This window comes from Melopsittacus undulatus, chromosome 2 (genome assembly GCF_012275295.1).
Source record: "Melopsittacus undulatus isolate bMelUnd1 chromosome 2, bMelUnd1.mat.Z, whole genome shotgun sequence".
NCBI classification, from domain to species: domain Eukaryota; kingdom Metazoa; phylum Chordata; class Aves; order Psittaciformes; family Psittaculidae; genus Melopsittacus; species Melopsittacus undulatus.
Genome location: NC_047528.1, coordinates 86,622,529 through 86,650,511, shown reverse-complemented (window position 1 = coordinate 86,650,511; position 27,983 = coordinate 86,622,529). Strand labels below are relative to the sequence as shown.

Below are 27,983 nucleotides of genomic sequence, written 5' to 3'. Positions count from 1 at the left end.
CTGTGTAATGGTTGTACTCCTCATTTTGATTGCTGCTATTCCATAGTAGTGTACCTCTATCTGGATGGAGTCCAGATGACCACCTTTGTCACCTTCCAGTCTGCATTTTGAGATGAGGGCCCACTGTGTTTCATGTAGGCCTTAACTAGGGTAATGGAAGTATAGCTCAATACGAGATTAAAATGCCAGTAATTTCTGGAGCTATACTTATTTAATGCTCTGTTAAAAAAAAAAATTAAAAAAATCCCTTGACTACTTACAGAACTTTTCCGTGTAAAAACAAAAGAGCTTTGTTCAACAAAAATGAAAATAAATTTCTCCATGTATTTTCACACAGCATCTTTGTACTTTTGATGTTGAGGCTCATCAAAATGATTTTTGAAATAAAAACATTTCTTGTGCCTGGAACTTGAATCTTTGTTTTCAGTTTTCACTACTGTAGCAAATGCTTCACACACATCTTTTCTCATCTCCAGTCTACTCCTTTTTCCATTTTGTATGTCCAGACCAGATGTAAAAAAAAAATAGTTGGGATTTGTCCTACTTTAAACAGATAAACTTCTCACTACATTGTTAGCTGCAAGGTTGGATTGCACCTTAGAAGTGTTACTTTAGTTTTTCCACTTTGCCATCTTCTTCTTTTGATGAATACACAAATTTTCATCATCTGTCAGACCAAGGTTTCTTCTAGTCTACCGTTGTGTTTCAAAGGATGTTAGGAACAGGTAATTAGGGAGATAGAACATAAAACAGGGAAAGGGTACAGCAGTCCTTTCCCTGATATATTCACTTAGTCTCCTTGATATGATCAAACCTATCAATAAGCAGGAAAGATAAAACTTTCTGTACAAGCAAAAATGGAATTCAGATGGACTTATGTATTCCCTTAGAGGACCCTCTGAACTGAAATTTTTTGGCTTCTAAAAGTGAATTTTACAAGGAGATTGCTCTAAGATTCACAGGAAAAAGGTTTTCTTTCAACTGTACTTAAATAGTGGAGATCTCTACAAAGAATTTTTTCACAAGACTGTATTCCATAATATGGGTGTAGTAAAACTTCTAAAACCTGTTAAAAGTGGTTAAAAAAACAACTATGCCCATTAACACTCTGATATTTTCTTTTTAATTATACAGTGTCTTTTATTTCTAAAGATTTGGGAAACTTAACCTATTTTATATGTGCTGCACTTAAGGTAGCTCTTCTGCATGTTTCTATTTTTGTTAGTGCTCTAGATGCTTTCATTCACTGCTTCATTCAACATACCTATATTTAGAATATTTTTACTGAATAGAACAATATAAATGCAAGTTCACAGTGATCTTGAGCACAACATGTCTTTGAATCCTATTGACAGGATCTGTGGCTTTTATTTGGGGAGGAGAGGGTGGGAGAGGGGGGTATGCTGTTGTTTCTCCTGTCTTCTCTTTCTGTATGGACAACTGCCAGAGCATAACACCAATGACTAGATAACAGATCTACTGGGAGGGTTACTGGAACTGTATAATTTCAGGTCTAGCAATATTAAGTACAAACTGCATAATTCCTATGATGTCTGCCTTCTATCTGTATGCCAGCTCTACCCAGTCCTGCTGAGTATAGTTGTGCCTATTCAAAAGTTAAAGTGGGAAGATAGGCTTGTAAAGATGCTGTCTACTTGCACCTACCAGAGGATAGTTTCAGCCATTAAAAATTGTCTTTTTGTTGACCTGTCTGCTCTTGTAGGATAAGTACATGAATGTACCTTAGATTTCAGGCTTTTAATTATGTCTTTCACTTCTGTGTCTGTGCCTTAACTTAGCTCAGTTGTCCATTCAGTTTTTACCTGTGGATTCTTTTTAGAATACTTACATTGTAAATATTATTTTCAGGGGATCTGCATATGTCTCTCAGTACCTTAACCCGTATTTTTGCTGCTGACTGGTTTTGGGGCATATGTGCTTAAATGTGAAACGATTCTTAAGATGCGTTTAAGAAGAGGTCCCAGTATGGCATTTTAAAAGATTTCCAAATAAGAGAGAGAATTTACTGGCTGCCCATTTATCCTCACCAGAAAAACAACAGTTGTGCATTGTCTATACTATATTCTCGAAGAGTCTTAATGTAAATCTCACATTAATTCTTAAAACACTGATACCTCTGATAATATTTCTTCAAGTCTAACAAAACCTATGTGAAGACTTGGTGAAAATATGATTATATGTTCACAGCCTTTCACTTTTCAGCTTCAGAATTTCCTTTTGGCTACAAAACATGTTTCTGAAGAATTTGTTCTGTGCTCTTCCTAATAGGGTAGGATTTCTCCTACTTCTGTGCAAAGCAACAGCACACACTTCCTAAAACTGTCTTCACTCTTGCTTGCAAAGACAAAGAAGGAAATAATTTGTTCCAGAAATACATCCATTCTTTATTGTTACAAATGAGTTATGCATCAATAAGTCATGAGTAGTTTAAATTCTAAAGAAACACTGGGCTGTCAATAGAAAAGGAACCAAATGCAACCAAAATTAGATGGCTAAGCAAAGGTATCATGAGAGCTACAAATGGTACAGAACCCCCCCTTATTAAAAGATGTCAAGAATACTCTTTTCCAACAAGAATATTTATGAAGAGTATAAAGTTTCTACAGAATAATAATAGCTTCTTCCCTGAGACTGAAAATGTCTTCTTATGGTTTCTTAGCTCATCCACTCCCCAAAACAGAATGACCATCTACTACTAAATGTCCATGCTTTATTCCCAATTTTTGTGTATACTGCTCCATTCCAGGCACAAACAGAACAATATTCACTTCTGTCGGAATAACAGAAGTGGGAAATGCTCCAGAAGAGGGAATTTCATTTAAGTGCACTGTTGAAATAATTTGATACAGGGATATTACTGACTCTAATTCTCATTCTAATATTTAATCCTATCAGATTTATATTTTGAATAATGCTAAAGAATCTTAATCCTATTCCAGGGCAGTGTTATTCAGTTTTGTTATTTAATAACAATTACACTCAATTCAAACCCAATTTAATTTTGGCATGATACAGTCAAAGGAAAGCCTCATTTATTTATAATATTTTTTAAGAATTGGGTATTTAATGGCTTCCTGAGAAAGCATGAAAAGAAATAAACTTTCCAAGTGTTTTACTAGAGGTTTGGTCATTAATATTCTAGATGTGAACTAGATTGATTTGAAATTCAGGTGCAGGACTGTTGCATTCACATTCAGTAAACTATGAATTGTGATAATCATTGTGATGAGTCCTTTTTTAAAATTTCACTATCATCAGATCACTTCCTAGAGAATTGTTTGGAGCATTTAATGTGGCTGAAGGACTTACTCTTGAGAGTACCAGGAGTTTTTGTGAACTTCGGGCACTCTCTGTAGCACTGCCAAGTGAGCTTCTGTTTTGCAGAAGAGATCCAAAGGAACAGAGCTTTTCAGGATGCTTCTCTTTTAGACTGTGCTTATGTTTAGCAGGAACACAGTTTAGTTTTCATACCTTTGTCCAGCTGAAAGTTGTACTTGCATGGTATTCTTTGGAAAAACTGATTAGTTTGGTTCAGGAAAGGATTTTAAGGATTCTTCAGGATTCAAGTTGATTAACTTTTTTCAGGTAATTTACTGTATATATGATTTAGTTTAGGAACGGTTTAACAGTTGCTAGTTTCCCAAATAAGATTAATTGTATTAGGTACAGCAATTGTATTAGGTACAGTATTTAGAAAAGTGTGCTTGGACAAATTACTTAAATCATACAGTGGAAAGAAATGTATGTGAAGTAAATGGTCTTGTCACATTTGAGAGAGAGTGGCTGGAAAGCTGCCTGGTGGAAAAAGACCTGGAGGTGCTGACTGAGAGCTGCTGAACATGAGCCAGCTTGTGCTCAGGCAGCCAAGAGAGCCAATGGCATCCTGGGCTGTATCAGCTATAGTGCATCCAGCAGGACCAGGACAGTGATCATTCCCTCCCCATACTGGTGAGGCTGCACCTCAAATACTGTGTTCAGTTCTGGGCCCCTCACTGCAAGAGAGATATTGAGGTGATAGAGTGGGTCCAGAGAAGGGCACAAAGCTGGTGAAGGGTCTGGAGTTCAGTGAGAAGCAGCTGAGGGACCTGGAGTTGTTTAGCCTGGAGGAAAGAAGGCTTAGGGGGACCTTATCACTGTCTACAACTACATGAAGGAGGATGGAGCAAGGGAGTGGCAGGTCTCTTTTCCCAAGTAGCAAGTGATAGGACGAGAGGTAATGGTCTCAAGCTACACCAGGGAAAGTTTAGACTGGATATTAGGAAAAACGTCACTGAAAAGGGTGGTCAGGCATTGCAGCAGGCTTCCCAGAGAAGTGGTGGAATCACCGTCCCTAGGAGTGTTCAGAAACTGTGTAGATGAGGCCCATAGTAACATGATTTAGTGGTGGACTTGGCAGTATGGAGGTAAAGGTTGGAGTTGATGATCTTAAAGGTCTTTTCGAACCTAGCTGATTCTATGATTCATTATATACAAAAAAAAAACCAAAAAAAAAAATTTCTTGCTAATGATAAACCATGGAAGCTCTTTTTGAGAACTGATAGAGAATTGGGTGGGCTTGAGCTACTCAAGTCAGAAATTATAAACCAAAAAGAACCTCCTAGGTTGCTTTTATTCCTAAGGATAACTAATTCATTCACTGCCCTATCCTTGTTTAGCTTTTGTAGTGTCTTAGAGCCATGTTGTAGCATGCCATTCCCATCCCAGCTTCAACAGGTCAATTTATGACTTGCCTAAGATAAGTAGATATTTGTTTCATCTGACATTGTAGGTAGTCACAGCAATCGTTCACATTAAAGCTGAAGTTAACTGTACATACAGAAAATGCATACTGTAACTATGATATAACAAAATCAGAAAAATGAAAAAATACAGCAGTCTAACAGATAATATTAAGACTGTGTCCAGAAACCAAACTGCATTAAGTAGTCATCTGATAAAATACTGCTTGAATATCTCTGTTGAACATTTTCAGCTGATTACTTGCATGTGACTTTCTTTTCAATGTGAGGGGTTTTGCAGTGTCCTGGTATAAGGGACTTACATCTTTCACATGTACTTTATAGGGTGCCGGCACATCTCATGCTGGTGCATTGATTGTACAGACAGATTCATAATAGCTACTGATGTCCTTATTTTAGTGTTGTTTCATATTTATGCCTTTTTATGAATATTAGTACTGTCTTACAATTATCTCATTTTGTAAAAACATGTTTGAGGTGATTGTGTTTCATTAACCCCGCAGGTACGCTCCATGTAGGAGATGAGATCCGAGAAATAAACGGAATCAGTGTGGCAAATCAAACTGTAGAACAACTACAAAAAATGCTTGTAAGTGCCTGAAATCATTTACATGTTCTTTACAAAATCGTTTTTTCTTCTCAATAGTTTACTAATGTATGTAACACAAAGTCTTTCTGTGTTCAGCTGTGAAAGCCTTCTACAGGCTCTCTCCTGGTTTTTAGTGAAGTGGGTTTTTTGCACCTCATACGCAGGAATGGTATAAGGAACCTCCAGTTGCCATTTTATTTATTCAGTTTAGTAGTCCCAGCAATAAGATTATTGATACCAAATCATTCCTAAGAGATGTACATCTGACCAGCTCTTAAAAAGAATCTGAGTAATGGATGTTCCCCAAACTCTCCAGGCAGCTTACTTTAGTTTACAACTCTTCTGTGTTTTAGAAAGGTTTTTCTAATGTTTGAGTTTACTTTGAAATGCAGGAGTTTTGTTTCTTTTCTCTGGTGGACATAACAGAAAAAAATACTGCTTTCCTCCTATTACTCATCCCAACGTAGTCTGTAAACTTCATGCCCTTGTTTTAAATCTTCAGTCTACATCAAGTGTAGGAACTGAGTATACTATGAGAATAAGCTTTTCTTGACTATTGATATACTTGTTACCCAGATACAAGGGCAATAGATCATAGAACCATTCAAGTTGGAAGTAACCTCAAAGGTTTCCAGTGCAGTCTCCTGCACAAAGCAGTCTCAACATTGAATGCAGCCCAGGTTGCTCAGGGCTTTGTGAGATTAAGCCTTGAAAATATCAAAAGACAGAAATTTGACAGGACAGGTGCCTCTTTAGGCAAACTGTTGCAATACTTATTATCATCATGGAGAAAAAATATGTTCTTTATATGTAGCTGGAACATCCCTTCTTTCAATTTGTAACTATTGTGGTTGATAGTTATTGATGTTACAAATAAAAAAAAAGAAAAAAGAAAAATACAACATATCTTGAGCTCAGACAGTCTTGTCTTTTTGCAGGAAAACTCATGCTTGGGTCTTGCTAGTAAAGTTTGATATTCCATAACTTGCAAATTTTTCCTGTATGCAGCCATCACCTCGGGATCTTGGATATCACTAATCCTTTTGTTGTGTCCAGAACCATATAAACAAACTTAAGTGAGTCCAAGCAAATAGCATTCTTGATTTTTTGGCTCACAATAAGCCAGACAGAGAGAAAGGGAAAAAACTCCAAGATTACTTGAAACAATCCGCTTACCTTTCTGCCTAGGTCAAGTCCTGCAGTTGTCAGATATTTGGTGACACTTATATTCAAAATGTCATTTGAGAAAATATGGCTGAGCAAGTGTGTTGCCACAATCTCCTGCTACTCCGCAGTTACTACTTGTTATGAATATTCTTGCACCATAGTAAATGCAAACTAGCAGACCCCATGTTCTGTTTTGATGAAAGACTATTTCTTACATTTCTACCTTCAGTAGAGTTACGTGCAGCTTTGCAGAAACTGTGAATATGCTTTTGCTATTTGAAACATATGATGAAAGGGAAGAAAATGTCACTTTAGTATAGCTACAAAGAAAAGATTGACATGGAAGAAACCTACACATTTCTGAATCTCTCACCTTAAAATACAGCTCTAGGTTCTAAGCATTCAAAATCTGTCACAGAATCACAGAATCCTGAGGGTTGGAAGGGACCTCAAAAGATCATCCAGTCCAACCCCCCTGCAAGAGCAGGGTAACCTAGAGTACATCACACAGGAACTTGTCCAGGCGGCCCTTGAATATCTCCAATGTAGGAGACTCCACAACCTCCCTGGGCAACCTGTTCCAGTGCTCTGTCACTCTTACAGTAAAGAAGTTCTTCCTGATGTTAACGTGGAATCTCCTATGCTCCAGTTTACACCCATTGCCCCTTGTCCTATCACTGGATATCACTGAAAAGAACCCAGCTCCATCATCCTGACACCCACCCTTTACATATTTGTAAACCCTGATGAGGTCACCCCTCAGTCTCCTCCAAGCTAAAGAGACCCAGCTCCCTCAGCCTCTCTTCATAAGGGACGTCCAGGCTAACAAACTAATAAAATTATTTATCTTTTAGATGAATGAGAGGAAATTTAAATGTTTGTTTACAAGTGATATGGCAAATTAGCCCTTGCATTTTAGCTTTGCTGTATATTTATTTTAGCAAAACATACTGCTGCTCTCCAACTACAATGCTTTCCTTTCAAACAATTAGTGATTTGGAGATTCTATTTTCAGTATCTTAGTCTTTAAAGAAGTGCTTCTCTTTTTGCAGAGGGAAATGCGTGGAAGTATTACCTTTAAGATTGTGCCAAGTTACCGCACGCAATCTTCATCCTGTGAGGTAATGAATTTAATGAACCATCCCATTTCTTCCTCAGTTCTGTAACTAACTGCCTGCTGATGGCTGAATGTTACTGCTTTCTGGGAAATTGTTTCTGCCTGTCCTGTTAGATCACGCACACCAATTTTACAACAAAGATAACGGAACACGAGTAGGTCCCACCTACCTACTCAGCCCTACCTTCATATTCATCTCATCAGCACCTTAACTAACTCTTTACAGCCTGGTTTTTTAAAAAAAAGAAAAAAAAAAGGGAAAGGAAAGGGGATCCTCAACTCATGCACTTAGGAAGCCCCTTAAGCCCCTTTAAAATAAATTACCATTTAAACTTATTCTCCAGGAAGTCTATTAAAGTTCCTAAGCTGAGGAACAATCATTTTTTAAGCACTAAATGTTATTTTACTGCTTTGGGCTGTTAAGGGTTAATTGAAGAATTTGTTTTTGTATAACCCTGTTGAGGTAAATTTGTGATGGTTGTCTGTAACAGTTACATGTGGCTTAATAGTATGTTTCCATGAAAAAATGGTGTTGTCATTACAGAACAAAAACAGATTTGGAGTGAGTTCTTGTTGAACTAGAAACTTGGTATTATGATTTGTGCACAGTAACATTTAATTCCCTTCTGCTCACAAAGTTATGTTCCAGATTGCAAGTGAAGGGAATTAAATTCTAGAAAATGCTACTTCAGAGTACTGTTCCAATTTAAGCATACAGATGGCATATGCAGTAGGTAGATGATGCCAGTCTTTCTGTGCCGCATGCTTAACTGCGCAAACAGTTCCCGAATTAGAATTCTGAGAGTGAAACACAGCCCCTGTTGAAGTCAAGCACCTTATCTTAATTAGAGCTGTGATTTCACCCAAAGTGTTTTTGTGTCCTGGCAGATGCTAGAACACACACAAACTGCTATTGTGATTATCAGAACAATCTGTTTGCAAGAAAAAATGACTGCCTTTTGGTTGCCTTCTGTTCTTCTAATAGAAGTACAAGAACTAAAAGGTTTTAGGGATAGAAGTTTTGACAAATTTTCACCTATGAGGATGAGTTTCTTAAAAGATACAAATATGAAAGCAAGAGATTTTCGTGAAATGCAGAAGCTTTAGAAAAAAAAATAGAAATTTAGAGTGTGCTGACAAATTCACATACTGACTTTTGTGCTGTAAAAAGTAATAATAAAAGCTATCTCGCTCCCCAGTATTTAAATACAGAAACTGATGAAACTACAGACCTGCTGGGAAGATGATTATTTGGAAAAAAATAATTCAGCGTAAAGTTTTAAATTAATACTATTAGGTGTCATTTTAGTAGTAGCCGGTCCTCTCTTTTCCTTAGCTTTGTGTCCTTAGGTTCTTAATCACTTTATTTCACAGGGATAAGAAAAATGGACTCTTACCTTCCTTTGAAAAAAAACAGCAAAACTAGAAATGTGTGATCAAATACAGGGTAGGGGAAGCATGTCTAATTATCACACTTTGTGGCATTTAGCATTCATTTAATCAGAGGTGGCTGAATCTGTGCCACCTACTCAGCCACACTATGACTTTGGCTAGATTTTCAGCTGTTACAAGTGTACACAAAAAGCCAACATTTTTAAATCACCTTACTTAAAGCATCACTGGTCCTTTGGTACACAATTTTTTAATTTTTTTTTATAGAATTTATTAGGATTGTGATTCAAATGATGAATCAAATTCTTAACCATTGATAAAGACTAAAAATGAATGTTGAAACACTTTACTAAGACACTGAAAGCCTGCTTTGCATGCTGTCTAGCAGGATAAATTCAGAGATATTGGGTCTTTGTTAGTATAATGTTACTAGTTAAGGTACTTTTTTGCAATAATTTAGTATAAATGTGTGTTTGGTGTCCCATCCTGCCTCACCCTCCCACTTCAGTCATAGACTGGTGCACACATAGTATAGTTTTATCAGAGGAGGAGTATAAAACAGAAGTGATAACTGGGGATTTTTGAGTCTCCTACCATGATCATGTCATTGGATTGAAAAACATCTTGAATAAGAAAGACTAAATATTAGTAGAATCACAGTTGACCTGCCTTTTACATAGAATCTGTCTATAAGCCTCTATACACAAAGGTATAGAGGGGGAGCACAGGATGTTCTTTTTTAAAAAAATAACTAAGAATTATATTTCACTTGCCATATTTTTCTTCTTTTGTAGGCATTTAAGAGAAGTGTTGTGGTGGTGTTTTCTAAGTATTAAACCACTTTTGCATACCTAGGAAGTTTTGTCCCTATAGCATGTAATGGCACTTCAGTGTCACTAGGTAATTTCCAAAATCTCAGCTGAATAATTTGAAGTTTCTTAGGGATTTGTGGCTTTTCCTGCACTCACACCTTCCATTCAGCTACTGGGCCTTGTATTTCGTGGCACAGATTTTGCTTGAATACATAATACTTATGAATTCCCTTCTATAAAAATTTGATTGGCTGATCTGCTCTGAGATGACCTGTTTAGCCATTGGTGTGGCAAATGACCTGAAGTACTCAGCTACTGACATAACACAATGACCAGGATGTTATCTGCTTCAGAAACCCAGGAAATTAGGGTTACATAAATATGAACTTACGTAATTATTGCAACATATTCTTATGGCTGATGACTGGATTTGCTGTTTCAGTTTTATCCAACTGAGTAAGCATTTTGCTTCAGCTACATTTGCATTTTTACTTTGTACTGACAAAGCATTCCAAGTGTCAGATATGTGAGAAAGGTAAGGGAATTGCCTTTTTTTTTTTTAAGTTTTACAAAACCAAAAATCACTTCAGATCATTTTTGTGCAATGCTTCAGCTGTTTCATTAAGAAGAAATGCCTTTACATGTATATGATATTCTAAAAATGTGGTGATAACCACCATGGATTTTTTCCTTTAGTCTTGCAATGTTTCCATTAGTGCTCAGATTATAAGACTCTTATAGCCTTAAAACTTCTTTACATTTGTATTAAAAATATTGCCAGGCAAGTTCCTCAGGCAAGTCTGAAATGGAAATGTATTTTCAGAATTTTGAAGAGTCTCTCTCTAGTCAAGTTATCGCAGAAATACAATAACACTTCTACAGTACTCAGAACTGTTGAATCCTCCAAGCATTCCTCTGCTCTTCTTGCCAGGAAAACCAGGGCTTTTTCTGATATAGTGGAGAAACAAACTCATAACCACAACTGAAGTTTTCAGTCCTGTCCTAAGCAGTCCTAGCATTCTACAGGAATCTCTCTACTGACTGATTTGCTTCATAAGATTGTGCACAATGCAGTTTTTCTCTTAACTTTTGAGTCTGACACTTAGGAAATAAAGAATCTTAATGACTTTGAAATCAAGGCTGAACTGCCTCATTATTTAAAAATTGTACATATGCCTCTTGACTAGCTTGATAGATTAATTTCTTACAGTTAGTACTGAAGTCACCAACAGCACTTAAAATGTGCATTTTCCTCAGTATGTTATGATGAACAGTTGCTTTGAGTATTATCCTGTATTCTGTTGAGAATTGCTGGAGGAATACAAATCAAAACATTCTCAAACCGAGAAAATTTCCTTCAAAGGGAGAAACCTTCAAGAGTCCAGAAATAGTGGCGTTCTCTACATTACTTTAAACTTGTTTTTCCTCCAGATTTCTTGGGTGCTTGCATCACTGTCCAAAGCTTTCCCTTACTAAACATCACTGACTAGCAGATCATAATAAACGAGGTTAAAAAAAAAAAAGGAAGAAAAAGTAAAAAAGATAAAATTAATTTTTCACCTCTTGAAAGTGAGAAAATGGCAGAGACAGAAGTGCATAGTGAGCAGAAATTCTCCTTATAAATGAAGGAAGCCACTGCTCTTTTTGAAAACAGTATCTCCTAGCTGCTTTCTGAAAAAGGTAATGCTGATAATCCTGTAGCAAAAAAAAAAAATCAGATTAATGGTTCCTTTAGGCTTTTCTTTGCCTTTTTGTTTGTTTTTTTTTTTCCCAGTAGTGAATAGCTTATTTATTTGGTCTCATTTGAGCCTTTTAAACCTGTTATGCTGGAGTGATTTTGTAGATAGAATTAGAGCTGATTTCCCCCAGTCTGTTATTGTATGTTGCAAATAGTTGTATTGAGTATTTTGTTCTTATGCCTGTAGCGGAAGTATACAGACCTACATACTTTGAACCACAAGGATTTTAGAGCCATGATATTGTCAGATCTGTCCTCAGCTGTGTGAAAACCAAAGGAAGTATCTAGACAACTGCATATTGAACTTTCTGTGAAATCATATCTAATGAGTCCACAAAAAAGTGCAGAAGTCCTAGATGAGGTTGTTATACGTCAAGCATACAGGTAGCAAGAGAGATGAAGTATGGCCTGTCATTTTGACGCTTTAAAATAGCTATGAGTGCTATCATGTAATTAGTCTAAGCTCAAGAATACTAATAGAAAACCCTTACTTTGTTGCATGAACAGTTTAGCTCCAATTCTGGGTTTTAATTTCTTCACACAGGGCACTTTGTATTGACAAAATGTGACAGGGATAACTTTGTTTTCTTTGAAGAATGTTATAGCCCTTCTTTTCTGCTAACCTTGACATTATGCAAAATGACCAGATGTTCCTAGATTGACCTTTGACATGGAATATTGTATTTCAAAATTCTTGGGAGGGTCAATGAGATATTTTTTTTCCCCATGGTGTATGAGTGAATTGTTTTATTTCCTGAAGAGGTGGCTCAGTTACCTGATCTTATGGAATTAAGTACCATACAATCAAAATGGCATGTGAAAAAGATTGCTCTGCAAGTTACTCGTTTGCCTTCTCAAAACCCAGTCAGAAATTCCTATTAACCTCTCTGTAGAATTGCTCACTATACACTCTGCATCTGCTGTCTCCTCACGGAAGTGTAGGACCATACTGGAGTCTTGACTCGTAAGAGGTGGCTTTTTTAAAAAGTGATACATTTTGGCAAGGTTTAACACATTTAAGTCTATAAGAATGCTGGAGGAAAAAGCCCTCAGTGTGCTATAAAATGTATGAGGAGAGAGAAGAGAGTGTCCAGCTTCCTTCTCAGTGTTAGATTCAGTGTCTTTGAGGCACTGAAGAGAGATGCATTTTACAGAGTAGAAGTCACAGTGATCAACGCTGATCACCACCACACAGCTGAAAGAAAATTTAGAAGCATTTTAAAAATGGAACATGTGCCTCATTCTATTCAATGTGTTGCTCAGCATATAACTTTGAGGTGATTATGGTAATTACCTCTGACAAAGACACCTGTATGACCAATGGCCTTTAGCATTGTCAGCCAATGAGATCTAAGAGGGCCCAGATACTCAGTAATTAAAAAGCTTAGGCAGTATCTAGGATACATCAAGATGTCAAACCTGAGTCTTAAACTGTGAAAAAACTTGTCAGACTTCACGGAGTTTGTAGTGGGGAAACTTTCACAGATAAAGCAGCTAAGCAAATGGTTATAAGGCTGTGGATGTAACTGTTCTTTTAAATATATCTGTGTTCCTGTGATAGTGTTGTGTTGTTAATGAACCTTGTGTCTTATTTCAGAGAGATTCCCCCTCTACATCCAGACAGTCCCCAGCTAATGGTCATAGCAGCACTAACAATTCTGTTTCGGTAAGATTTCCAGTTCCACACAGAGAAAGTGTGAAAGTTTTGTTGGTGCTCATCTGCCATTACTGTGATACTTATTGTGTGGTCAGTGGAATATTTTGTCCTGATGGTAGAACCAGGGTTATTATATATGTAATTCCCCATTTTCTGTTTTTAAGGGTTTTTTTCCAACATCCTCTTCTCATTAAAAGCCATATAGTGAATTAAATGTTAATAACTGTAATGTGATACTCAGTCATCCTTAAATCATTGTTAGCATTTTCCTCAAAACTGAGCAAGGGTTTAAAGTGGAAGTTTTGTTTCCATCCTGAACTGGGAAGCAGTGTTTGAAGGAGTAACTGTGCAGTTGGTATTTCAAGATGTTTTAGAAGCTTTTAAGTTTTGTGTTTTGAGAGACATCTGGAATGTGTACTGGTTTCCGCTATCTGAGTTAACGAATTGGTGTGCCCTCTGCTGTTGTGGTACGTGCACATACTTTGTGAAATATGAGCCTTGCCTGGATATGAAAAGCAAAAGGAAGTGGCTTTAAACTGCACTACAAACCAAGCTGTTGTCATCACATCTTTAACACAAAGTACTTCCGTTCCATATGTATTCAGGTAGCAAGGTGCTGTTGATCTGCTGTTTTTCTAAAGTATATTTATGTTAAAATTTGTCCTGTTTTATCATTTGTCATCGTTTGGACCAATGTGGTAATGATACACGCAAGTTTCTTCAGTATCAGTGCTGTCAATATTAGAAGTTCATGGGACTAGCTAAAAAAAAAACCCAAACCGAGTAACTACTCTTTTGACTATTAGAAATTATTTGCAACCAGGTAAAGTGCTTAATTGATACAAGAAAAAAGAATAGAAATAGTTGCAAAATCTAAGAAATTGTTGTGAATTAAATTTCATTTGTAACATGATTAGTAGTTATAATCTTATTCCTCAGCACAATTACATCTTTTATAATTTTTTACTATTTATAATAGCCATCCTTCTCTTTTAAAAACAAGATTAAGTATTAAGTGGAAAAGGCGTTCAGATAAAGAGCCTCTTTCACTTGCTGGTGCTTTTGTGTTGAAGATGCTGAATTATTTATTAAAAAGCACATTCTCTATCTGCTTAAACTTTTTACCTGCTTTCTTCAGCTTGCTGCTAAACAGCCTGGGTTTGATTTTTCTTTAAAGAAAAAAATACTTCTAAACATTGGTCAACGCTTTATACTTTTGTCTGACTTACCATTTACTGTACTGTAGTATGAATCACTAACAAATGGTGTTGTATACCCTTAAAAAGTAAAATGAAAATTTCTTCTCCCGGGTTGACTTTATTCTGCAGGACTTGCCATCGACAACACAACCAAAAGGACGACAGGTGAATAGATATCTTCCGTGGGAATTTTTGTAAACTTAGCTGCTAGTGAACATCCCTGCTTGTCTTTTTTTTTTTTTTTCCCTGTATGTGCTGGACTAAAACTTTTAAGCCTGGAAAATTTGGGGTTTGGTTTTTGGTTTTTTCATTTTCATTTTTCTTTTTAACTCATTTGTTTGTGGCTAATTCAAAATAGCTTTTCGTGTGTGTGTGTGTCTCCATACATGTGAAAGTTACAAAATCAATCTACATTTAACTAGAGATGTTGTTTTAGTTCAGAATGCGTTAATAGATTTACTGTTGTGCAGTGACCTGTGCAGATTTTAATCTTAGAGGAAAGCTTAACTTTATATTTTGGCTGAAATGGAGACAAGTCGGGCAAATATCTAATACTTTAAAACATTGTACTGACAAAGAATCTAAAGCTTAAGTTGGTCTATAACTAGTCATTAACAAAGCTCTTCAAACAAAAATATTAAGGGCAGTTTCTATTAATGGTCAGTAAGTCTGAATAGAGCCTCTTACATTTTCAGTCCTAAGGCCTAGATTCAATAACCTCCCTCAACTTGACCTGTTGGTAGCAGATGTCATCATGGACCGAAGAAAAATCTTCCCTCTCCAGAGAATTCCAGGAAAGCCCTTAAGGGCTCTTCAGAGGATTTCCTGTGATTCTTTTTGCAGTTTTAATCTTTTTTTTTTTTTTTTTTTTTACTTCAGCCTCCAAATCAACACGTACAATCAAGTGATTTGCATTTCCTCTTCAGTAACTCCTCCATTTATATATGGCCCTTCCAGAATCTGCTTCTGAATCTTGAACCACAGACTCAGCCTCTTTATCTAGCAATGGCTTTAATAATAACTCTTGCAATTCCATTCAGAATAGTCAATTAACTCCAGGATCTGTTGTTTTTAAAAATCTTTTTATACTACCATCTGGTTAAATTGGCTGAAATATCTATTACAAGAATGGATTGTTATCACTTCATTTCCCATAGCTGTCTGTTTTTTTCAACTTCCTGTTGTCTTCTGAGATTTCCAGCTGAAAAGCCTTCCAAGCTGTTAGGTTTTCATTTGTCTCTCATAAGGTGTTTTTTCCGTAAGAAGAGACTTCGTTCAAGGCAACATCAAAATAATGGTGTTCCTTGTACTTACACCATTTACATGGGGTTTTTTTTCAAGAGTCTTTTCCCATCAAGCCAGCATATTTCTCTGGTAGCTTGTAATCCTTGAACACTGTAGGGGCTTGGATAACAGATATCCTGCTATTTGTACAAAACTCTTGTTACTTTCCATGAACTGCCAATATATGGTGGGTAATGGCTCAAACTGGAGGAGGGACTTGAAAAGCAAGGAAGTTTCTAGGTTGTAAAAATACTGCTTACATTTCTGGAACTATATTAGATAAGGTTGAGGGGAAATATGAGATTGGTTCATTACTGATTACTCAATAGAAAGCCAATTACTGCATAAAAGTAACTGGTTTCAAAAGATCCTATTTTTCAGGTAACTAAAAGAAGTTGGGTTACTTGTTTGAAATCACACACTCAATGCGCAGCAGAACAAGGGTCAGATTTAGTATATTCCATGTTAATTTATTCACAGGTTGGGTTGCAGGTTGGACTACTATAAAAATTCACTTTTTTAAGTGCCATGAATAGTGCTAACACTGTATAGTTTCAGCTCCTTCTGAAGCAGAATTTGAGCAAAATTGAAAAGTGTTAGTTGCAGTTCAAATGAAAGATATGACTTTGCAATGTAATTTTTTTTAATCTAGTCAGTTTTTAGTACGAAAATCAGCAGTAGAATAAACATGGCCATCTGAGATGCTATAGGATGATGTCTGAAGTTCATACACAGTAGAAATTACCCATATTGGACATGACATTTAATTCCAATTTTAAGACCCTTGGATGCATCATGGCTGTAATTAGCAACCAAAATGAGAGATGACTTCAATTTTTATTTTCTAGAGTTGAGACCTCACTAACATACAAAGCGAGGATTGGTATATTATTTTAAATTGTCAAGACAGAATCTGAATTCTATCTGTTAATGTTGCTTAGATAATAACTTACTCAAATTGTTAGTTTCCATTCATGTATGAGTAGAGTTCTACTGAAAAACCCATGCAGAGAATTCCCATATTCCTCACAAGTAGCTGTATGTAGTAGGTGCAACTTCCTGTTAAGTTTCAGAAAAAGTACTGATTTTCCAGTCTAAATACTAAAGATCAGTACTGTAGCCTAAATTCTTTATATTCTCCAGTAAAATTTCCTGTCAGACAAATTTTTAAATCATGGGACTTCAGTTGGAAAGTACAGCACAGTTCAGTTGTAAGGTCCTGGCTTATAGTCTGTAATATTTTATGATAGTCAATATTGATTTGAAGGACTCTTATCAGTTTATTACACGTGTTCATTTTTGTTGTCAGGTTTGGCAGTTATGTAGGAGACTGCTTTAAAAATAACATCGTATGTCTTTATTGTTTGCTGGGGGATTGTTTCATTTTCAGCTATCATTCAGTCACTCGTGCTTTTGCCATTCTGTTTCTTCCTTTGCTTGTTGCAGTTTATGTAGCTACATGCAGTTACGCTCAATACTGTACCTGTAATAATATCGCAGTGTCTTTTATAAACTCTTTTTTTTTAGATATATGTAAGAGCACAATTTGAATATGATCCAGCAAAGGATGACCTCATTCCTTGCAAGGAAGCTGGCATCAGATTCCGAGTTGGGGATATTATCCAAATCATTAGCAAAGATGATCATAACTGGTGGCAGGGTAAACTTGAAAACTCAAAAAATGGTACTGCAGGTCTTATTCCTTCTCCTGAGCTTCAAGAATGGTATGACTTTAAATTTTCTATAAAAGATAATTTGGCTTTGTTTTTATTTCTGTCTTTCATGCTTTTCATTGTTGTATAGCTTCGTTTTGTATATTTTTTTCAGGGAAAAAAGGGTCTATTGCTTCACTTTGTGTGGCATTGATTTTCTTTTTTTCTTGTACATGCATAGCTGTAAGGGTTATGTGCAGTATCGGGTGTGTGGTTACATTAGAAAAATAAGCTCCCCTGTTAGTAAACATTGTACTTTCTGATATACTACAGGAAACTAGGATTGAAGGCCACATACAAATTGTTTATGTAACGGGGTCAATTTAATTTCTCTTTTAGGTTCTAACTAGTGTTTTCATTGGTACTGCTTACACATAAGTGCTGCAAGAACAAGGTGTTAGCAAGGCATCAAGCACAGAGGTCATTGTGAGAATTTTGTGATTTCTCTCCTTTTCATTTTTCCTGTGAAAGATAAAAAGTAGAAAGAAATCACAGTGCAAAGATTCCCAAATTACAGATTCAATGAGCAGCAATGGCACTGAGTACCAAAAAAGCAATGCAGAGCCTTTGAACAACCTCTTGCAGAAGCTGGTTAGTAAATATTTGAAGTATATCAGCACAAAATCTGCAACAAGCACTGGGCCGTGAAAGTCACGGTCATAACTCAAGAAAGTGTATCAATATGGAGAACATAGCCCAAAATATTTCATGGAGATTTGCTACATAAAAGAATTCGAGTGTTATAATGGTTTAACAGCACCTGTGACACCTGGACTGACAAAAGGAGATTTTACTAGAAGAGAAACAGAGGTAGACTATACATTCCATCTGAAGACCTCCCTTGCAAGCCCTGACACAAGGGGAACACTGGTACACATTGCAGCAGGAACACCTGCAATACTTCATCCTAAAGATCGACCTTACAACGGTTCCACAACACAACTTGCTCTGTATTAGTTTAGACCATAGCGGTCTTTTCAGACCTGATGCACTTCCAGTCTAATGTAACCCTTCCTCCCATGCTCACTTGATCTGTGAGCTTTAATTATCTGTCCTCAAGATTTTCCTTATATCAACGTGGGTTTAAGTCATTGAAAAATAAAAGGGTTTGAAAGGTTTTACTGTACTCTTGTACTATTAAAAGTCTTATTTTTCTAACTCATTCTGTGTGACTTTTTAAAACTCAATAATTACAACCGAAAAAAAATTTCTCCTTCATATGCCAGGCGAGTTGCTTGTATTGCCATGGAGAAGACCAAACAGGAGCAACAAGCCAGCTGTACTTGGTTTGGAAAGAAAAAAAAGCAGTACAAAGACAAATATTTGGCAAAGCACAATGCAGGTATGAAAAAAAAGACACGAGTATCTTTAACAGCTTATATTTTTCACAATCTAAACTTTGCCCCTAATTGTTCAGCTGGCACTGTTACATAAACCTAATGAGGTACTTAGGAATATATAAGCAAAATTCTAATTATTATTACATTATTACGCTGCTTCTTCTTTGCTGTTTAAACATGTAGCTTAATCAGTGAGAGGCAAGCAACAACATAAATGCATCATAATATATCCTAATACAGGCTATATATGCACCAATTAAATAATATAAATCTCTATTTTCACATTTCTTCTTACCTGTGCAATCTTTCTGTGACATCAGAGCTCACCATGTATCAGTGCTACAGAATTTATGTTTCCTTAAAACTAATTTGAAAATCTTAGAAAGTCAAAGAACAATAATTGTCACTTATAGTCCTTAATTCACCATCACATTTAAGGTGTTCACAGTTAAATATAAAATTACTTGTTACCCAGAAACCCTTTATAAGTACAGATTGGAAGCTTTAACTTGTTTACTTCCTTTTGCTGGTTTAACATTCTATTTGGTTTAATATTTCCACCCATTGCAGTAGACTAAACCATGTTTTACTAATTATGACCTTGAGAAAAAGTGTTGGGATTAAATTGGATTTTATGACCTACAGTCTTTGACAGTACTGGTTTTTAAGTATTATCAATTGCTTCCAGCATACATTCCCACAGCACTGCTGCTCCCTTCAGTTGTGTCAATATAACTTTCTGTGACCCTGCTGTTTACTGGATTAACTGAAAAACCACTTGACAAAAAAAATTGATTCTTTTTCTTTAAGGCAGATATATTTCTTAATATAGTTCACAGTGCAGGTATATATTTAATAATGTCAGCATGACAAAGCACAGCATGCTACAAAGGAATAAGCAAAGGAAAGAGGATGGCCAGAGAAGGAGCAGACAATTACTTCAGGAGTAAAACTAGCTCAAAGATTTTGTATCAGTTAACCCCTATGTGCTATGTGGTGCTCAGCTACCAGCTGGGGCTAACCCTGAAAGGAAGTAAATCTAGACTTCACTGTCTTGATGTAGGGAGTACATTTTGGAGAAGGTTGACAGCACTTTGAGTCACACAATTTGCTTGCCTTAGTGCTTGCCACCATCAGTGCTGTTAGCCACTTTACATCAGAGCACAGTGTTTGCCAAAAATTGGAAACATGGAATCATAGAATCAACTAGGTTGGAAAAGACCAAGTCCAACCGTTACCGCAGTGCTGCCATGTTGACTACTAAACCATGTCACTAAGGGCCTCATCTACACTGGTTTTGAACACTTCCAAGGGCAGTGATTCCACCACTTCCCTGGGCAGCCTGTTCCAATGCCTGACACATAAGGATTAAAAATTATGATAATGACAATTAAAAAAACCCGTTCTTTTCTGAATACCATCTGACACTTTCCTTTTCCCCTCAGAAGTCAACAGGTTAATGAAAGCACTGATTACAATCACGATTTCTTTTAGAAATATTTATTGATTTTCGTGTCCTTGAGGTACTAAAGGTGATGCCAGTAAAATTGCAGGGAATGATGCCAAATGTAGGATATAAAGAGGTTTGCAGAAATGCTATGGTGCTCACTTAAGTTTAAGGTGATATTAAATTTGTCTTCTCTGAACTACTCTTATCATGTCTGGTATTGTTAATCAGAAATACAGCAACACTGGCTTTTACAAGCCATCAGTGCATCTGTCTCAGAATAAAAGCAAGATTTTTCTCTTCTGTTATATCCAGAATAAGTGTGATTAACTTAGCTCTGAGAAGTCTAATCAAGATGTCAAAATGTTGCTCTTACAATAAAGTAGAATTTATTTCCCTTACGTCTTAGTATAAAATTCAGTAAATCGTTTAGCAGTGTGTAATCTATTTGGACTTCCATGTTATTTTTGTCTTAGGGATGAGACTGAATTGGGGTACTGAGAAATTATCTAGCACAATACTCCATAGTCAGCTAAGATTTGTGTGGCTAGCTAATGATTTGAGAGTGAGTATTTGCTGTGAAATATTGGGATATTACTGGAACTAGAAATTAAATTATTCTGCAAATCAAGCACAGTTTGTGAAGTAGAGGAAAATATTTCACTTACTTTTTACAATTAAATGCAAATATATTCTCCTTTACAAGAAAAATATCCTGTTTTTCTTTCCTCCATACTTGATATTAAAGTATTGTGTCTTTCAAGAGAGTTTCGCAATCATGCATCTTATTGTAAAGTCAGTTTTAAACCAAAGCCCACAGGAAAAAAAGAACTATTTTCCATTATTAATCTCACGGACATTTTTATAAATGCTCTAGAGATATACTGCAGTGATATCTAGATATATTTTTTTATTTTACTTAAGTATTATTGCAGGACTTCATAAAATAACAGTCTTTAGAATATACTAAAACTTTGCTTCATATTATGCATAATGCAGAAAATTACCAAGCTTTTATAAAATATGTTTATCATTTTTTAATGTGATTTATTTGCCTTGTGTTTAGACTATTGCATGGTAAAGTTTATTTTGTGCATATACTTTTTATTTTACTAATATATTACAAGCCATATCTCAATGACCCCTGTACATTTTTCATGCTGTCTTACTCCCAATGGCCTCTGTGCATGTAAGTAACCTGTCAAGTGACAATGCCTCTTTATTTGCTTCTTACTGTTTCCTTTCAAGATCTCCTTTTATTAGCTAGTAACACAGAAACATTAAATTTCAGTGTTTAAATGTGCCCTGTATTCCTTATCTTGTGTATTAAAAAATTAATCATTTTTCTTTTGCATTTGAAAACCCTGCAATCATTAGTGAAATCCATGTTTACTGAGACACATCTTCTCCATGCTGCTAGTTTGTGATGAAGGCATTAATATGTATCATTTCTGTTGTTTGTTCTTGTTGGGTTTATCTAACATACTGTGGTTTTGTTCATGAAGAAAAGAAAGGATTGATTTTTTTTTTTAGAATCATAGAATAGTTAGGGTTGGAAAGGACCTTAAGATCATCCAGTTCCAACCCCCCTGCCATGGGCAGGGACACCTCACACTACACCATGTCACCCAGGGCTCTGTCCAAAGTGGCCTTGAACACCACCAGGGATGGAGCATTCACAATTTTATTTTTTTTTAATTATTTATTTTCTTTAATGGGAAAAGATACTTGCAGGACTAGATAGTTAGAATGGTAAAACTGTTTAGCATGTTGCAGATCTTTAGCCCTTTCTAATATTAAAGGAGTTATTAATTAGTTTAAATATTGTGAAGCTGCAAAAAGGACTGTAGTAATAATTGCGTGTGTGTGGAATACAAGAAAAATATGACTAAATTCTTGCTTTTAGTATTTGGGAAAAGGTTGAAAGAGATTCCTTAGGATGAAATTCAAAATGCTTCAAATAAATTAGGAAATTTTCATATCTGTATCTTTTCAAGGTATTAAAGCTGAGTATGTCAGTTTGCTTGATGTGCAGTTTGACCAAACTGAAGTAGTTATACTTTTTCGCTTCAGTAAAAAAGACTGCCAGTGAATTGAAAAATCTGCCCTATAAAAAGAAATGCATTAAATTAAATCCTTTGCTGCTTTAACTGGGACTTTTGCACAAAAAGCCTGTACCTTCTGGTACACTCCACAGTCTTAATGCTGATCTTGGTGGCTGGAGACTTCTGGAGCAAGCAAACTAAAGCTTCCGCCTCTACTTTCCTACATGGTTTTGGACGGGGGGGAGGAATATATCCGGACTTATCCTAAAAGATGGATGGTATGTAGTAGAGGTTAATACACCAGCTTAGAAACACTCAGAGATCTCATACTTTAGATGCAGTCTCTCCTCCCTCCTTCTTATAGCATGCATAAATGCAGAACTGAAAACTCGTTCGTTATTCTGCTCACAATTGCTGATAGCTGTAAATTTTATAACTGTATTTAACAGCCTCCTGGCTTCTTTTTTCATTAGAATTCTGCAAGAACTACCAAAGATTATGTATTACTGGGCACAGGAGGAATAAGCTGGTTTTAATTAACAGAACTTGATCTGTCAGTCCTTGTATGCCTTGGCAATTGGCAATAGGCTGATGGGCATGATGGAATTCATCCAATTTCAACTGCAGTTGAAATTCTGAAATTGTACTTTTACAGTTTTTCCCTAAATATGGTGGAGGTTCTTTTATGTAATGCCATCACTTTTCATTAGAATTCTTCTTTCTGTCACAAGTTTTAAAAGCATGTCCATTTAACTAGCACACTTGTTTAAAGAGAACTCTAAGTACAATTAATGTGGTGGTAGTTTTGAAGAATAAATACCACAAAGTATTAAGACTCTTCTCTATGCATCAAAGTATTAGCACTCTTCTCTATACTTTTCTCATAAATCTTGTTAAAACATGACTATGAAAATATTCCTATCTTTAGTGTAAATAGATGTTCTCATATTGTATTCATGTTGGTCACTGTCTACTGATTTTTCTTTAGTACTGCAATTTCTTAGGAATGCAAAAATGAATGGCATGCCATTTTAGCTAATTTTTGTCGTCTGCTGAATACTGCATGAAAGAACATGCAAACTTTCCTGAGCATTTCAGTACCTTTTTTATTGCTTTTTAACGGTTGTTTTTTTATGAATAATTTTGTAAAAATTGCATAATGAAATGCTTTTATTTTCCATAATACATCACTTTGTATTATAAACCTAAACCTTGCTAAAATTATAATTTGTACTACAGTTGATTATTACCCTTAATATGCCTTTTTTTCTTATCCCTGTTGGGGTTTCTTTTGTGTTTTAGTGTTTGATCAATTAGATCTCGTCACATACGAAGAAGTAGTAAAACTGCCAGCATTCAAAAGGAAAACGCTAGTCTTACTAGGTAATTTTGAGTTATTATTCTGAACACAGTAGCATAGTTTTGAATCTTTTCTGGTGGAAAAATTATCATTCATTTTTGTGTTGTGGATTAGGTGCACACGGTGTTGGAAGAAGACACATAAAAAACACACTCATCACAAAACACCCGGACAGATTTGCTTACCCCATTCCTCGTAAGTAGCAATGCTCAATGTGTACTGCAAAATTCTTTGTATCATCCTTGACAACATACCTATTGTACTGCTATGTGTGTTCAGTTCTGCTGAGACGAATCCTGTCTTCAAGGTGGGAACTATGATACGACTGGGTACATTTCTTCTTTTTTGGGGTGGAAGTGTAGTAAGTAGCACCACGCATGTTTCTTAATATTCACAAACCTTCTTGTTAAGCACACCTGCCTCTAACCCAAAGATTTGTTAATTTAGAATGAAGGTTAAAACTTTTTTTTTTGTGCTAATTTTATATTTACAGTTCAGGTAAGACTGGAACAGCCTTGACATTTAAAACTGTGGATAGTTCCCGTGAGAAGACATATGAACTGGATTTTGAGGAAACCTTTAATGTGTTCCTTATCTGGATGTTTTACATTACTTTTCACAGCCTAGCCTTGAGGACTGGTATTACACTAAAATAACTTCAAGTTTCCAGAGATGATAATAAGAAAAAGAAAACACAATTAACTTTACTGTTTACAAGTGAGTTGTTATGAAGAACACTGGTGTGTTTTTCTTTTGTGACAACCTCTATCAATACAATCCAGGAACAGCATATCCTACTACATAATCTCTTGGAGATGCACTCTTTTTCCTCAAACTAGGCATTCTGAAACAAGAGTGTTCCAGCAGCTTTATCTGTCTGCTGTGTTTCAGGCTGACTTCAGAAACGTCATACATGCCTCAGAAGTGACATTGATGACTGCTATGCATTGATTTATTTTCTTTATACCTTGTTAGTGATTTACTCTAGAATGGTACATGCATGGTTTGCTACCTATGAGGATTTCATTGTTGCTAAAAAATATTATTTTTAAGAACTTACCTGCACACCTATTTGGAAACAGAAAAGGATTTTAGTTGGCTGCTGATTTTAGTTCCCCTGGCTTGTTTGCTAAGGAGTTACACGAAGACCAGTGCCAGCAGATGGAAAACAGAAAGACCTAGTAGCCCTTTCAAAAGCATGAGCCTTTGGATCACCCCAGCAGCAACGCTAAACTGCACTGTTTGTCACACTAGTGTTTATATCTAGACACTAAAATCCTAGATTAGACACTTTAAAAGTGCAGTGCCAGGAATGTTCAATAAAATTGTATATATATATAATATATATACAATCTTGCCAATACAGACAAGATTATATGGGGGGAAGGGAATAGTAACCCAGCAAATATGCTTTCAGTTTCAAAGAACTAAAACAAAGAGTAATAAATGCTTTACAGTACACTTTTCATCCGGTCTCTCTCAAGTACTAACTGTATTGCTGTGAGGAGGTAGAAGCTGAACTAGTGAGTTCACCTTCAAATACATATTAAAACAGACTCACCTAAATTGTGGCAGCCATGCCTTAGATTGCCTACACTAGGTTCCTGCTCACTCTGTGGTAGCACTGGAATTGTCTTACTGATTATATAAGGCTAAAAAGCCTAGACTGCAAATCAGCATGAAATTCAGGTGCTTAAGCGTCAGTATGATGTTTAGATGCTTGTTTTAGACATCACCTGACCTCCAGACCCACTCCAGAAGAGCAATGGCCTCCTTTAACTCCTCTGTTATATCTAGTAGTTCCTATATGTATATTTCAGACTTCAGGCATTTAGGGGATTTGAAATAGCACTTTATGCTGGTGTTTAGAGACTATATTAGTTTGTTGTTAGTGATATAAATAGGTCACATAAAATATATCACATACCCTTTAAGTATTATGGAAACCTGCTCTGTCTTTCAGTGGACTCTAGGTAATTGAATTTATTCTCTACAACTCTCAGGGATGGACTTCACTGCATTTTCTGCATTCTTTTACAAAACTCTGGTAGTAGTAGGTATATTTTGAAATAGGCCTTAAGTTGGGTATGGAGTTTTGGGGAGTGCTTTATGAAGAAAATATGCACCTACTGAAAACCTGATTGTAAAAATCATGTCACATACAGTAGTATTTAATTAAAAGGATTATTAGGCCATACATCTCTTATCACATAGGTCTGCAGAAGCAATATATTCAAAAGTGCATTATTGCTAAGTAGCTTTCATCTCTCTGGACCAGAAGTAATTAGGCCCTCACCCACTTTTTAGGCTTCCACTTTCACACTGAATAAGGAAACCTCACAAAAAATTAAGTAAAAAAAAAGGAAAATACAGACTTTTTTTACAAAAGAAAAAGGTGTGGGGGAACTACAAGAGTATGTAAGTTCAGTAGACATAGGGCAGCAGTGAGTAATAGAGTGATATTATATGGTTTATATAATCCGTTGTTCTTGCATTCCTTAAAATAATACCTATGATCTATAATGCATCTATAGAACTTTTCATCTTTGAAATATGCTGATTAATCCTCAGTACAATAATAGGTATAATTGAAAACAGAAGATGAGCTCAATTCTTTGATACCTTGTTTGAAATTATGGTAGGGGTTTTGGAAGATATGGGATTAGATTGGTAAGAGATGTGGTGTTTGAGATTTGTCACTGACATAAATATGATAATGGAAAAATATGAGAGAAAATCAGTTTGTGAGAGAATACTAGAAGAAAGAGAAGCAAGTGGATGTCAGCATGCCTGTGTGGGAAAGAGAAGCAGATGGCCTACAGAAGCACAGAATGGTTGACATCCCTGCCTCTGGAAATCGTCTGGTCCAATCCCTCTCTCTGCTTAAGCAGGGCCACCTAGAGCTGGTTGCCTAGGACCATCTCAAGGTGGCTTTTGAATATCTCTGAGGATGGAGACTCCATCACCTCTGGGCAACCTGCACCAGTGCTCAGTCACCCTCAGAGTGTAAAAGTATTTCCTTACATTCAGGTGGAAGTTCACATATTTTAGTGTGTGCCCATTACCTCTTGTCCTATCACTGAGCACCACTGAAAAGAGACTGCCTTCACCTTCTTTACACTTTTTTGGATATTTGTACTCATTGATGATAACCATCCTGAGCCTTGTCTTCTCCATGCTGAACAGTCCCAGTTTTCTCAGCCTTTCCTCATAGAAGAGATTCTCCAGTTCCATAATAGCCCTTCAATGGACTCTCTCCAGTAGGTCCGTGTGTCTCTCGTACTGAGAAGCCCAGAGCTGGACACGACACTCCAGCTGTGGCCTTACCAGCGCTGAGTAGAGGGAAAGAATTGTCTTCTGCATCCTGCCAATACTTTGTCTAATGCAGTCCAGGATACCTTTAGCCCTTTGCCACGAGAGCACACTGCTGGCTCGTGTTCAACTGAGTGTCTACCAGGACCCCCCTCAGGGCCTTTTCTGGATAGCCGCTTTCCAACTGGTCAGACCCCCACATGTACCAATGCATGGGGTTGTTCCTCCCAGTGGCAGCACTAGGCACTTCCCCTTGTTGAATTTCTTGAGATTCCTGTCAACCTGTTTCTCCAGCCTGTCAAGTCACTCTGGATGGCAACAGGACTCTCTGGTGTATCAGTCACTCCTCCCAGTTTTGTATCACTGGCATCCTTGCTGAGGGTGCACTATGCCCCATCATCCAGATCTTTAATGAAGATGTTGAACAGGCTTGGACCCAGTACTAGCCCCTGGAGTAAAATGGAGATGTTAATTGAATTGATTAGAAACTGTAAAAACTGTGGGATTTGGCCTTTTTTGCTGTTGAAAGCAGCTGATAGGATCTGATAGTCTCAACCAAGTAAAGGTTATTTATGAGCTTCTGTTCTTACTCTGTTACCTTTTCATTTTTACCTTTTCCACATCCCTTATTCTCCTGCTTTTCCCAGCCTCTGTCATTCTGCCTACCTCAAGCTCATGCTTCATGGTTCTATGTGTGATTTGACGGGTCATCATTCAGCAAATAAATATTGATAAACAAAACAAAATGCCATATACAAGCCTAATATTGCTTTTGTACTAAAAATGTTTTGTGTTTTCAGATACAACCCGACCTCCAAAGAAAGATGAAGAAAATGGGAAAAATTACTACTTTGTATCACATGACCAAATGATGCAGGATATATCAAACAATGAATATTTGGAATATGGCAGCCATGAGGATGCAATGTATGGGACAAAACTGGAAACAATACGAAAGATCCACGAGCAGGGACTAATTGCAATACTTGATGTAGAACCTCAGGTAACCATGAGAAGTATATGAAAATGGGACTCATCACAAATCAACCTTA

The 27,983-nt window shown here is 36.4% G+C and overlaps 1 protein-coding gene across 5 annotated transcripts in view; it reads left to right on the top strand.

Moving 5' to 3' along the window:
* CASK (calcium/calmodulin dependent serine protein kinase) overlaps nt 1–27,983 on the top strand; it is a 199,112-nt gene that overhangs the window by 161,515 nt on the left and 9,614 nt on the right. For 2 of the 5 annotated variants that reach the window (XM_034074362.1, XM_031051393.2), the window contains 9 exons: nt 5,264–5,349; nt 7,569–7,637; nt 13,173–13,241; nt 14,561–14,596; nt 17,243–17,439; nt 18,654–18,769; nt 23,562–23,642; nt 23,734–23,814; nt 27,732–27,934. In XM_034074362.1, the coding sequence (XP_033930253.1) occupies nt 5,264–5,349; nt 7,569–7,637; nt 13,173–13,241; nt 14,561–14,596; nt 17,243–17,439; nt 18,654–18,769; nt 23,562–23,642; nt 23,734–23,814; nt 27,732–27,934 (938 nt within the window). The remainder of the gene's footprint in view (nt 1–5,263; nt 5,350–7,568; nt 7,638–13,172; nt 13,242–14,560; nt 14,597–17,242; nt 17,440–18,653; nt 18,770–23,561; nt 23,643–23,733; nt 23,815–27,731; nt 27,935–27,983) is intronic. The other 3 variants (XM_034074363.1, XM_034074364.1, XM_034074365.1) reach the window with 3 other exon arrangements.